At 32.7% G+C, this 14,760-nt stretch overlaps 1 protein-coding gene across 6 annotated transcripts in view; it reads right to left on the bottom strand.

Annotated features, from left to right (window-relative positions):
- Positions 1–14,760, bottom strand: part of LOC108754054 (cadherin-87A) — a 274,945-nt gene that overhangs the window by 56,706 nt on the left and 203,479 nt on the right. For all 6 annotated transcript variants that reach the window (XM_018496084.1, XM_018496082.1, XM_018496087.1 and 3 more), the window contains one exon: positions 1,742–1,959. In XM_018496084.1, coding sequence (XP_018351586.1) covers positions 1,742–1,959 — 218 coding nt within the window. The remainder of the gene's footprint in view (positions 1–1,741; positions 1,960–14,760) is intronic.

Raw genomic sequence — 14,760 nt, 5'->3', positions numbered from 1 at the left:
TTGTTGAACGGATCGATGACTAAATAATTCCTCGGTGAATACAATAATCCCCGATGAATACAAGGAGAGAAAAAAAAAACGAATTGAATCGCTGAATCATTTGCTTAATAATTTCGTGTTGACCAAACAAAATTAATCAGACGTGGAGATTAAAATATAATACATCGCAAATTTTTATTTTTAAATCAACTAAATATGAGATGCGCCAATTATGATCAAAGTTATAGGTATGTTAGATTAATACATATAGGTGCGTGTGTATTTTAAATAAATTTACCTCAAAAATATGACTGCACGCCGATTACTTTCGGACTTTCAACATAATTTGAAATGCAACATGACCTCCCCAAATTAGATCGTTGATTTGACGCTATTATCTTAAAATCTGCAAAGAACTTTTGCTTTGAAATTATTTTTAAATTCGTTTCATTTAACGCGCAATGACTTGATTAAATGTCAAGTGTTTAATATTCTAGTTACTAAATATATTTGACAATAACTAATTACTTGTTCTCTTAGGTACACAGGGACGTGCTGAAGATAAGACGACACTGTCTACGAACTCAAGCGTGTCCTCTTAGCACTTAAGTAGTTGCATGAACCTCATAAGCAGTATTCATGACGCTGTTTACTTTACAGTGGAATAAGTAGTATAAGTGACGTAAATATAGTATGTACCACCAGAAACTCTCCTAAACAAGAGAAATTTAACAGAAGCAGAAACGACTGTTCAGAATAAATTTGTAATCAGCTTCCGGCGACAATTCTGATTGATTAATTTTATGTAATTATCAATTTCTCTTAATCAACTGATAGTTCCAATTTAGATTAAAAAAGTCTCTGTAGTTGCATTAACCTCATTTTCATTTATATACAGAAGTTAAAATTGATTAAATTATTTCTGTCGTTTTTAAAAGCTTTTCGGTTTGGGAGATAATGGCTTATATATATATACGGGTGTTTCTTAAATAACGCCCACTAATCATGTAGTGTTATTCCTAATAAACAACCGAATCGAAAAGTCCTCTACCATTTTGTAATTTTCGCAATATTTTTTTTTATAATACTTATCCACTGGGCAAAATGTCTAAAATCGACATATAAGACAACTTTTAAGATATCTAAGAGTCTCTTAAGAAACATCTTCAAAATGTTTCACAAAGAACACTGAAAAATATCTTAAAATTATGCATTGATTTTATTCGCTTATTCGGCAAACTTATAGAAATTAATATTTCATTAAATATTGCAAAAATTGCAAAATGGTAAAGGACTTCGATTCAGTTTTTTATTAGGAATAGCTAACAATAGGATTGTACGATTAGTGGGCGTTATTTAAAAAACACCCTGTATACATATAATGTGTGTGTGTGTGTGTGTGTGTGTGTGTGTGTGTGTGTGTGTGTGTGTGTGTGTGTGTGTGTGTGTGTATACATATATGTTATTTACTCCAATAAATAACCTTTCTTTCTGTTTCTACATTATAATCAAAGAAATAAATGAGGCAGGGAAGGAGAAAGAGATTTTAAACGTGGGACGAGGCATATAAATATAAAAAACAAATTGTCAGAGACGAACGACGTCGGTGAAGTCGCGCGTAAGATATTGCAATACGAGTTAAGAATACCGCCAGCAAAATAGGATGAACATCTGTTGCTCAGATAAGACCTGTGCGCAATTTGCGTGCAAGCTCTCCCTCTTCGATAAGAACGTCGGTCGTCTAAATCAAATGATGTTTTACCTCGCGATTGAGCGGCTTCGCCAAAGTGATGACACCGGTACGCGGATTGACGACGAAATGGTCCGTGAGTTGTATGCCATATTTCACTGGCGATCCCTCGGGATCGTGGCCCTTCAGGACGAATACTTCCGTCCCGACCTTGGTCGATTCCGAGAGTGGCAAGCCCGTAGGGTATCCTCCGGCTTCCAGGATAGGTGGCTCGTTCACGTTGTTACCCGCTGGAACAATAAAAAAAACAAAAACGTTTGTTTTCGAAAGTTTCTGTTGTGCTGGCTATACTGTGATCACCCACACGCCCGCAAAATCTCTTCCTATATATATATATATCTTAGCAAATTTATTTATTCCTCTCATTAACTCCCCTTACACGCTGCGAGCTGCGTTCGCTCGAAACGAAATGCTTAGGGTGTCCCGAAAGTTTAATCTATCAAACCGTAACAGTTTCTGAGTTACTAAACTCTGAGAAAATGTAAAAGAATCGAGTAATGTTTTAGAAACGCATAAAAACTTTATTCATTTATCATTAACTCATTATAGAAGTTTAATTTAGATTAAAGTACATGTTTGTAAAATAAGTCAAGAAGTAAAAGATTAATTGTCGCAGTTTGCATTATTACATTTTATTACTTCCTTTGTCCGAAGATGTCAATTATTTGGCCCTACAAACGTATTTTTTTTTTTCTTTCGGTCTACGACACGTTAATATTTAAAACGTCCGGTTTCTACGATGAAGATGATAGAGTAATCAGGACTGTGTATTAGTCATTCCGTGAGTCAGTGAATTCAATCACTAAGTACGTACATAGTGTTGGGGTCGCGCATTTATTGTGCATAATCGCTGTCGGATCGATTTAGATGATTAAGGCTACACGAGCTAAGTAGATTATGATTGATGTATCCGTTGCGCGGAAATCGATTTTTGCCCGCCAATATCGTCCGACCGGACCTGTCGATAATCAATTTCGCTGCGAGATCCGGAGCTTAGTGTTTTCATACTCCTTTTGCGACAAGCGCAATCAATACGGAAATCCCAATTCAGTGCGTCGAACAAGAAAATATATCGCGTCGTCAGAGAAGCTTTCCCAGTTCTTATATCACATTATATCATTATATCGTTTGAAGACGTGAACAAGAGAAAAGAATGCTTTGTCACAGGAGACAAATGCCTCGGAAAACGGATTCTTGAGCTTAAAACCTAATAACTCTTGTATTTCTCTGCGAAAGAAGAAACTATCGAATTATTCATATCTAAGGAAAGCATTTATATTACATATTCTTTTTCTGAAGGAAAGGACATCGATATTTTGCACTGCATACTTGAATGAAATATCTTTATTCCTCGTGTACAATACATATTTCCAAATCGTTCGTTTTAAAGAGAAGTCTTTCTCTTACATTTTTTTCTCACATTCGTGTTAAATGTTTTATAAGCAGATGATATTATATTATGGGGCTACGTGGAAAGAACAATTTGATTGAAGTACCTAAAGATTTAGCTGGAAGGTCTGAAAATAATGTTATTGAATTATCAAAATAGTTACATAAGAATTTCAAGCATGATGAGCGATACTGCAAAAAGTTTTAACATTCTAGAATAATTTTAGTGTCTTCTAAATTTTTCTGTACTTCAGTAAAACCGTGCTTTCGTAATCGAATCTTATTTTAAAACCGTCTAAATAATATTTCGAGATGCTATGGCTCTATGACTTGTATCAGCTTAAAACTGTACTTAGGACGATCTTGAATATAAAGAATTGACTACGAATACCGGTCTATATTATCTAGAAAAAATTGTAGTGAAAAACATATATCCGTTTTTCTCGTCCTTGTAATTATTTTCGCGGCATGAAAGTGTAAATTGAAGAAAAAAGATACATAATCCAAATATCGACGAAGCGAAAGAAATGGAAATCAATGACGGAACACCCTGTACAATCACCTCAGCCCTGGGAAACCCAGGTTGGATGAGCTTTGTTCGCGGCGAGTCACGGCACTTCGAGACTCAAAAGAGCCTGGAGGTCCCAGGCCGCTAATTCGACGCGAGCATCGGGGCTCGATCCCGTAAGCCTGAAAAGTCGTAAAACTATTACCAAGTTCGGGCGTACGAAGTAGCCCCCCCCCTCCCCCCCGAAGCCGCAGAAACTTCTTTCCGAACTTCCGCAGTTTCCAGCCGGAAATTGTGGCGGACGTAATAGATACATCGCGGACTTTAAGATCGGCCAACGGGGCACACTATTTTTTTACTTGCTCATTCGACGCAAGGATACTGCGGGACTGCAGCTGTAGTTTTCCGCGTTTCTCTTTTTCTCTTTTCCTCTTCTTTCATACCCCTTCTCTCTCTCTCTCTCTCTCTCTCTCTCTCTCTCTCTCTCTCTCTCTTTCTCTCTGTCTCTGTCTCTCGCGCAACAATGACCTAAACGATGACGACGACGACGACGACGACGACGACGACGACGAAAAAGAGCCTCTTTGAGGAGCAACGATAATCGTTAAAGGGGTAACGACATATACGATCACAATCTTATTCCTTTCTTTGGAGCCGCCACCGTCGCGGATTCACGACAGTCGCTTAGAATTTTTGCCATTACACGTTGGGTCATACGACGCCATCATCATAACGAGTTCGAACTTTTATGTGAATAGCATGCACCGCTCGTAAATAGGAAAATCGTGGGGCAAAGTACTTACTGCAATATAGCGCTGTTGACCCGAGACTGCCATCCGAGATTTACGTTACATTTGTAAATTAATATATAGGATGAACAGTGATTAATTAACGAAAAATTATCACAGCGATTTTTAATGATAATTTAGAAATGAAGAATTTTAGAATTGAATTAAAAATTACCAACCATTTTTCTTTGAGCAGAGCCGTCATATACAGAAGGACGATTATTTTTGTCGTCGAAAATGCAACGACGATATTGTTGGTAATTATATTGAATAAGACACACAAAGCAAGGCCCATCCACCCCCTGCCATGAAGCGCACACTTTTCCACGCGAAGCGAAGTCTATACATTACATGCTCCTGCATGGAGGGGGTGTAATAAAAGTCGGACGCTTCTTGGCAGGAGGGGAGATGGGGTAGATCTTGCTTCGCATGGAGTCGTGAACTCCTAGATAGAGAGGAATGTGGGATGGATCACCTTTCGCTTGAAGTCGTTACAACGCATTTTTTGCTTCAAAAACGAATTCTTTGCTTTAAAACAAATATTATTTTTAAAAATGTTTTCAAAGAAAATGTTTATTAAATAAAAATAATCTTATAACGACTGAATAATAATAAAGAATAAATAACGAGAAGAGACTACAAGCCAGATTTTTATTTTATGTATTTCCAATTCTTAGAACATACGTTTCGACATTATTATTAAGTCATCCTCAGTGTAAAGAAATTAAACGCTAATTTGACAAAATTAATAAAACGATTAAAATTATACAATTTATAAAACGGTTAAAATTTATAGTTACGCAAAAAGTTGGTAGTATTTATTCTATCTATCTTCCGCACAATGCAATGCTTTTCGTTCTGGTAATATTATCAGTTATATTCTTCCATTATAACAGTCTCAATAAGTTTAAAGTCGAATTTTCGTTTTAAATAGTGAAAAAAAAACCATCATTTCTTAAACAATAACAATAATTATATTAGGACTCTCGAATTTTAAACAATACAAAAAAATAAATGTAGTAAGCTAATGAGAGTCAGCAACGATAAACGGCGCAATTATTTAGTGAACAATCAATAATCAGATATTGGATTGATGTCTTCTTTATTTTAAACGTTTCGACTCTCTTTGGAGTCTTCCTCAGCAAAAATGATACAAGTATAATTAGCTCACATGCATTATGTGCCATAATGCTTATTATTTCTTAAACTTATTTTGTTTAAAAACTTTTTAACTAACTTTTTATTCATTATTATTACCATTTGTAAGTAATTGAAATTATACGTGAAATTATAACAAATTTTTCAGATTTTCTTTTTTTTATATTTTTTTCCAACAAGAAATCAAAAGTTTCATACTTTCTTGGAATGATTTAAAAAAAAATTATGAGAAGTTTTTCACATTTCAACAACAAGAAACATAAAGTATTATATTATGGTTCTTCAGAACTTTCCCATGAGAAATTAAGAGAAATTTTTATTTTTATTTATGAGAAATATAGTGACGTAAATACCTTAAAACTTAATTACATCATATAATTTCCAATTTCTCGTTGTTGGAAAAAAATAGGAGAAAATATGAAGTAATTTGAATATTTTCTCCTATTTTTTTCAAATAATTTCGCACTCAGCCTCTGTGTGATTTCTAAGATGTTGAGCATTCTGAATGGAGGTGTATACAGAATTTAATTTTTCGCTTTTCAGTTTATTGTAATCAAATAAAACGACTTTGTTTCATTTGCAGTCTACGAATTCTAATTTATTTTCCGAAATAAATTAATTTATAAGCCGAAAATGGCTTATTCTGTCAAAAATGTTAAAGAGAGCTTTTTTCTGCGAATTTATTCCATTTATTATAAAAAAATTTCAAACTTAAAAAAATCAATAACGTATCAGTTTTTTTTTCGTAAAAAAGGGGTCTTACTTATCCTTAGATCCTGATTGAATATAAAGATAATAGTATAGTCCTAAAAGATAAGCTTTCACACCCATTAAGTGTATACTAAGTTACATTAAAATAATTAGAACGGTTTTTGAAATTATTGGAAAAAATGCAATTTTTTCCAACTTTGGCACCTTGTATCTTTGAAATAAAGCCGTTTCCGACAAATCGTCATATGAAGTTTTAGTCTTGCATTTGTGTGAGCAATCATCCTTTAAAATTTTTTAGCGTACTATAGGATGTACAGCCTAAATATATATGCTCTAGTTATACAACTAAAACTTTTAAGTGGCTAAATAATAAATAAAGTAACGATAGAAATAATTAATGAAATCGATACCATTACCCCAAAAATGTAATTTTGTTACCATAAACGTTACTCAGAAGAAAATGTAACGTCGTTACCCATTCGTTAAAAAAGTAACTTGTAACGGTAACGATGTTACAAGTAACGCGTTACTTGCCAACCTTACATATATGTATATACATATATATCTGTAAAGTATCGTTGCTCTCAGAAAAAAACAATTGTTTATTTTACTAAATTAATTTTGTACGTCTTTATTTCTTTTCATAAAGAATATATAAATATAAGTTATATATTTTATATATTTAACTTAAATACATACATTCTCCTTCGAAAAAAATAAAACAAAAAAAATAAAAGATGTATTTAGTCAATTGTATAGTTTTTTTTTCAGTGTAGATAATAGTACGTTATTTAATATGTTGAAATGGTATGTACATTTAATCCTTAATACTAAAGATGCACTGGATCATAAAATTGCTGCACGCCAAATATCCGATATCAGGTCAGATATTCAGTAATTATCCAATCGGTATGTTTAATTAAATTGTGAGCATATTTTTATATTAATGCTGTTGTGTCACATGTTAATATTTTTCTATATATTACCTATATAGGATGAGTGTGATAAAAAGTTTACCACGTCTTTCTCAAAAACGGTTAGAGATAGGAGGAAGACATCTATTATCAAAATTGTAGGATAAGTAGGAAGACGTACTTTGATGGCCTTGGGTAATCTTAAATGTCCTTGGTATTCATATTACCAATAACAAATTTTTTTAATGAAAAGATGTATTTTTTTACTCGTTCTATCTATTTTTTTCTTGTGCAAGAAAAGATTCGGTATCAATTTCTCTCTCTCTCTCTCTGTCTCCATGATGCGAAATAGGTCGGTATTCATAGCCGATTCTTACATTTAAAACTTAGTACAATTTTAAGATGTCGTCAATCCGACGACTGTATTAACATTTTAAGACATTATATTTAACACAGTTTTAAAATAAAAACAGACTATGAATATCGCCCCATGTTTCGCGTTTCACAGTTATAGCCCTTGAAACTCATGGACATTCATAGAGAGAGAGAGAGAGAGAGAGAGAGAGAGAGAGAGAGAGAGAGAGAGAGAGAGAGAGGAGATTTAGAGAGAGACACCGTCCAACTGTGCACACATCATGTTATTCTTTCCACCATGGCGCCGAGATACTACGGTATCTCCTGATAAGTATATAAAGTCTTGAGAGTTATTTACAGTCTTGAAAAAATACAATAGTAATGATTTCCTTTACTGTAAGAATAATTACTTGACTGGATTACTATTACGATTGTTATGCATTTTTTACCTTTCACCTATGTTTTTGCCAATCTTATAAAATAAAAAATATTCAATCATTTTTCTCCGTAGAGTAAAAATAAAAAGGAAGCTGTAAAATTGTGTGCCTACTAAGTTATGTCTTTATGTAACATGCTACGTAATTAATATTGAATGAATATTAAATCTGAAATTATATTAATTATAAGATTAAAGATTTTACAAAGGTAAATATTGTTACACGAGAATTGCTTTGATTTCTTACGACGTTGAAAGTATGAAACAACGGAAAGAAGATTCGTAATTCGGTATGATTCCAAGAAGTTCGTCAGTAGATGAGATAAAGCAAAGTCTCTGCTGAAAGTCCCGCTACCGCATCGAAGACCGTTGGAAACCGCGACCGTTATACGCACAAATTTTCCCTGATCCATCAAAAGAGAAGCGGTAGTAACTTTTGCCGAGGAAGTTTTCTTCAAACGCATTTTGTAAATTCAAATAAGGGATTCGAGAATGACGCGGACTGAACTTTCCTTGAGCGGGCGAACGAGTGACGGTCGGTATCGAGCATCACGAATGACGCAAATAACTGAATTACCATAAATTTCAGTCTCACTAACTACCGTTTATTATAACTATCTTAACTCCGTATATCTCCACCGCCTCCAAATTAATCGTTGAACTTCCGACCGACATTTTATTCTTATATCTTAAAACGATTAAAAGAACATATTAATTCTCTATGTGAAAAAAATACTGTGCATTATTAAAAGAAAGCGGCTAGAAAGGAACAATACTATATATGTAATGTAAAAGGTTTTTAATTTATTTACTGACGCGAAAAATAACGTTTTCTATCTTTACTTGGTCTTCATCTTACACTTAACAAAATGAAATAAAAAATATTCTACATGACAAGTAAGAGTGAGACAACAATTGAACTAATAATTGTAATAAGAAACCCTGTCAAATGTTAACAACTTGTTGTAATATATATATATATATATATATATATATATATATATATATTGTATTAGTAAGTAAAAAAATTCAACGAAGTACATCAATTATTTACTGTGTTACACATTTAAAAACATTACTTTAATTAAGGTACACTCGCGATAATATCATCCAAAAGTTAGGTCCCATCGCGCGTTTATTGGCGATACTCCTACTCCCGCCAGTGAGAGAAAACTTTTGATTGTGCCTAATCAAAGCCGCACGCACACGCGGAAAGAAAATGAATACAAATATGTAGATGAAGACTAATGCCGGTGTTGCCAGATGCTTACTGATCATCCTTTCCATTCCTTCCAGTCGTCTCTACAGACCGAACTTTTATTAACATCTTAGTTTAGACCCTAAAAATAAATGTGACATTTTTATGAACTTTATATAGACGACATGTATAAAAAAATACAGTCAATTGCTTATATCTCGGTATTGAAACGATCAATCTTATTGTAATTGCACAAGCGTGTCAAAGTCTTCCAGTACAATACAGTTTCAATTTCAAGAAATTTGGACTGTTTCCAATTCGCGAGTGTACTACCTTAATGCGCTAAGGATGACACGGTCTTGGGTAATGAAGAGTAAAAATTTTCAAGCGTAAAGAAAAGATCGGACGTTTTTTTTCACACCTTTACGCGTCCCTCAAGTAACGAAGTCGTTCTGTCTGGAGTCCACTTCGTGACTCCACGTGATTTCAGACGGGCGAACGCGGCTGCAATTCCACTCTAATTGTCATCTTAATTGTGTGAAAACTCACGGAATAATCGGGGGTACAAGGATTTTCTCAGGATCGCGAAAAAGCCAGGTTATTACGGAGGATTGACGGAAATCGAAAAGCCAGATAAGGCTGAATCAGTAACTACCATCCTCGCCGTGCGACTCCTCTTCGAGGTTGAACTCTATGCAATCATGGCTCGGGGCTGCGATCTCACCTCGGCAGACCGTCGCCCGTCTCTCACCTCCTCCTTCTTTCCAGCCACCGCTCACTAATCTTCTCAATTTCCGAATCGTTCTTCCAGCGTCAACCTTTCGCACGCGCGATAAGGAACAATTTTTGCGTTGTGAGCCCCTTTTTATTATATCTCCTAGGCGTACTTATGATCCGCTCTCTTCACATAAACCACGTTATTGTCGACCATTCTGTTGCTCGTCGCGCCGTTAACCCCAAAAACGGCAATGTATCCTACGAAATAAACGCGTCTGTTCCTCACCGCGGGTAGGACGAAGCTTTTTTTTTTTTTTTTTTTCGAGAAAGCGTGTTTCAAAGTTATTTTACAAATATTACTTTTGATTATTACTATTAATAACTTGACGTTTATTCCGATTGTTATGATAATATTAAAATAGATATTAAATTAAAAAATAACGTCGACGTAGTAAAATTATAAATTTTATGAATTTATAAAATTTAATTATATAAATTAATAATTTAATAAATAAAATTGTAAATTCAATTTTACAGTTGGTAATGTAGGCACATATATAATTAATAAAATCATTAATAAACATTAATCGTTCAATTATTCTCGTAAAAACTTGTAAAACTCATAATCATGTAATATTTCCTTTTTACTTTTATTGCAATGAATTATTAGTTATCTACCATAAGCTGAAAATAAATATCGTAAAGATACGAGTAATATGAAAGATTAATGCGATATCGTAAAATGGAAACCAGTGAAATCTAACGCGGGTCGTTGTCCGGAAATTGAACTGCACGAAAATAAATCTCCACTAACATAGAGAAACCTGGTATACGCATATAATATTGATAAATATCGATCGTAATCGGTTAAAAGACCGTTTTTGTCGAAGTACATATCGTATCTTTTCATGAATCTTTTTACTCCTATCATAGTAAATTATCGGTTCTTCCAGGACACTGTTAATTTATTTGAAATAAATTATTGTTTTCCTTTTCCTAATGTAACACATTCGAAGTATAAGCTGCGTGGCATTTCGTCAATTAAGTTTGATTCGAGAGTGCAAAAATATAAAATAATGGATTAATAAAATGTCAGTTACAGTTAAGGGAATGCTTGGTGATGGCCAAACTTTGACAGATTTACTATTTTTTCGATTAAATGTGACTTACAAATATATGATTTACGAGTCATCAATACAATTACAATATTATATACTCCTGCTGTGTCTTATCGCACATACATTTGTACACAATTTGTCAAAAAAAAGTAATCTTTTAAATTAGACTAGAGGGGATTAATTATGTATCTCGAAATAAAGTGAAAATTTCAAAAATGAGCAATTTTTTATTAGGTATTGACCAATAAAATTAAATATTCTAGTAAATTTGCTCAGTTTTGTAATTTTCATCTCGTTTCAAGATACACAATATAGACCTTTTCACTATTGCTTATTTATTTATTTTACATTTGGCTCTGTCTTTATTTCGTCCATATAATCTGCATAAACTTTCAGTGAAGTGACAGCTTTTTAGTCACCATGTTGAAGTAATCGAGAAGAAAAACTATAATTTCTTTATTTTTTTTTCTTATTTTTAGCACAAAATGTATTCAAGCCAGATACATCAGCATATATGTGTATATTTCAATCGTGAAAAAGGAATTTTAATTCTGTAAAACAATACAAAGTATACGTAAATAATACAAAGTATCACATCAATAAAAAAAAAAAAAGATTTTTGTCGATAAAATGGACAAGTATTTTTTTAATATACTTTAAGTCGCGCACCGGAAATTGAGTTTCATGGAAAAATACGAAAATAAATCTTAATAATAGATGCGCTGTTATCTCGTCGTGTGTGAAAAGACGGAAGACGAAAAGAACTATTAGCAATTGGTTCCGTCTGTTATTTAGAAGATTCGCGCGATCCAAAAGGAAGGACAAATCGCTTGGCATGAAGGCGAAGGCCACTAGCTTCATTTCATCTGAGTCAAACGTTTCACAGCGTATGACAAGATATCCGCAGTTTCAATATCCAAAGGTGACTTCTGAGGAATGTGTGGATCCGCAGTTTATAGAATCACACAGCGGATGAAACTGCGGATATTCAATTAATTTCCTCGTCCGATATATTCGCGTAATCGGTCTAGCTGAATCTCAATGCTTGTATGATATTCTTATGTGAATTTATATAAAACGCGCGCCGAAATGATTTTTCGGTCTTGAAACGCTGACTCTACTAAACTACCGCAATAATATCACGAGTTAAATTGCTAGTCAATTTAACTTGTGATATTACACACGTTTTTAGGGACTACATACGTAATATATAAATTTACATTTTAAGGCTTCGATTTCTATAGTTTGTGTTTTATCACCTAATATATTATATTATATTATAACACAAACAGTCCTATAATATATTATATTATTCGCGTAATATATGGTAATCTAAATAAAATCTTGTGCATTCTAGATATTAGCTTTTAGATATTAGATTTTGAAGAACAATTTAAAACTATATAAAAAAGTGACAGTTTTGAACTTCTTTTTTTTTTTCAAAATCTAAGTGGTTTATAGAAAATATTTTCAGTTCTACACTAAATAATAAAAAACGTTCTTAACTACTATTCTTTAGACGTTTAAAAATTAATATCACCAACGAATTTTTCTTATATACTTTTATGTTTTATAAAGTTATAATTAATATTATTATTATAATTAATATACAATATCAATCAATATCAATCAATACACGGATAGTGGTACAATGAATTAATATATATAGCTTTATAGTAATACGAATTCTCGTTCAAATATATTGCGTCGAAGCGATGCATAATTAAGATATAAAAACCCTGTAACATCGCTTGAGATTAATTACCATAAAATAGCCGTATTTTCAGTGCGGCAGGAAATTAACAGGTTCCTCCGGTGTTATCGCACCGCTAAGATGTCCAACAATTAATTCATCGCGCGCGATATCCCCTTCTGCTTCGTTACTTCTAGTTTTCACAAATTCCCGCGAAACCAAGGAACGTCGGATTTAAAGTCTGGAATAAATTAGCAGACATTAAACGGTGGTGCCAGTACTAACAGTTAACGGCTCTCTATTGCTAATAAACAAACAGCTCACACGATAAATTCATCCTCATTGTAAATAGTATTTGATGTTTTCATTAAAATTAAGATGATCTATTATAAATTGTGGAAAATAGAGGCATTGTTTTCCTTCCTCTTCGTGTTAATTGTATTCCTGTACTCGTTTCTTCATAGTTGCATATGCACTGAGAGAAAAGTGTTTGATATTGTGACTGTAATTGCACGATAAAATAATTACGATTAGAAGCTCCATTTTTATGATTATTGCTATAATATTAGTATATATAATATATAACAATGATCGTATACATATATATATATAAAATATATAGTTTTTCTTCAATATGTAAAAAATTATACTATAAATTAATTTCAAAATTAATATAGTAAAATACCAAGATGTAAATAGTAAATAAAATAAACATTTTCATTCAGTGCAATCGCAATTATAGTAAGTGTAACAATTTTATTAAATTCATTTACATCATATAATAATAATTGTAAAATATGTAAAAAATATGTAAATTGTAAAATATGTAAAAAAAACTAAAGTAGTATTAATAATAGCACAATTAATTATATTTGAATGGTTAAAACAACTATAAATATAATTTTGTCCCAAAAAATGACTATAAATTATAATTAAATTATGGCAATTACAACCATATTTTCTCTCAGTGTATAATTTTTCAACTAAAATATCGATTTCGCGAATTGATCAAGACCTATTTCGAATTCGATGAAACTGAATTGCGATTCTGCCGCGGCATTAGCCAAAAAAAAAACGTCCGACGCATTAGAAGAGAGAATTGGATAAACAGCTCGCGCGTACTCCCCGACGTCTATCTCAAAAAATGACCATTCCGGCGCGGAAACTGAGAGTAGTCTTTTCGAGTGTAGCACTCCGTAGTTACACAAGTAATCCCGCGATATCGATTGCCTTAAGCTCAACGGAAATCGGATTTTCGGAGGACGCACGGCCGTCTTGGCGCGTTTTGCCATCGAGCAAAGTGCTCCGCCGAAACTGGCTGCGAGCGCAAATAAAAAAGGCGGAGAGAGGAAAGAAAAAGATAAATGGATGCTGAAGGATAGATAGAGGAAGTAGAAACGGCAAGACACGCAAGACAGTACCCAAACTTTCGCGCGGGATGATGAATATACATGAAGAACGAAAATGGAATAATAATAACTTTGGTATTTCTTATTTTGACATAACAAATAACCGTAACATAATGTAGAGGATAAAAAGGTCTTTTTCGATGGTAACATGAAATATTTTGTAAATAAGTAAAATGCAATAAATAATATAAATAGTTGGACAATTTACGTTGAACTTTACATGTCTAAAAAAAAAAAATCTCAAATTTTTGTATTAATTTAACACAAGATGAATATGTTAAAAGGTAACACAAATATTATGTAAAGATAAATTAACATAAAAAATGTAACACTAACACAATTTATAAGCAATTATATATTTCTTCATTAAAATTAACATTTATTAATATGTTAAATTAACATGTTTCAACAAATTTAACATTTACAATATATCAAATGAACACATTTTATATTAGAAATGAATTTTCATAAAAAAAAAAAAAAATTATTTTTACGTTATTTGTGTTCTTATTTATAAACAGTGTTATTTTAACATATACTAACGCGAATATGATTGCACGATCAAATGCATTTTTGAGAGTGCAAAAATATTTTGCAGCTTCGAAGAAACAGAGAAAGGGGGAGAAACGGAAACGGCC

Source organism: Trachymyrmex septentrionalis, unplaced genomic scaffold (assembly GCF_001594115.1).
Source record: "Trachymyrmex septentrionalis isolate Tsep2-gDNA-1 unplaced genomic scaffold, Tsep1.0 scaffold75, whole genome shotgun sequence".
In the NCBI taxonomy this organism is placed as follows: domain Eukaryota; kingdom Metazoa; phylum Arthropoda; class Insecta; order Hymenoptera; family Formicidae; genus Trachymyrmex; species Trachymyrmex septentrionalis.
The sequence above is the reverse complement of the archived record's forward strand: the minus strand, read 5'-3'. Positions and strand labels throughout refer to the sequence as shown.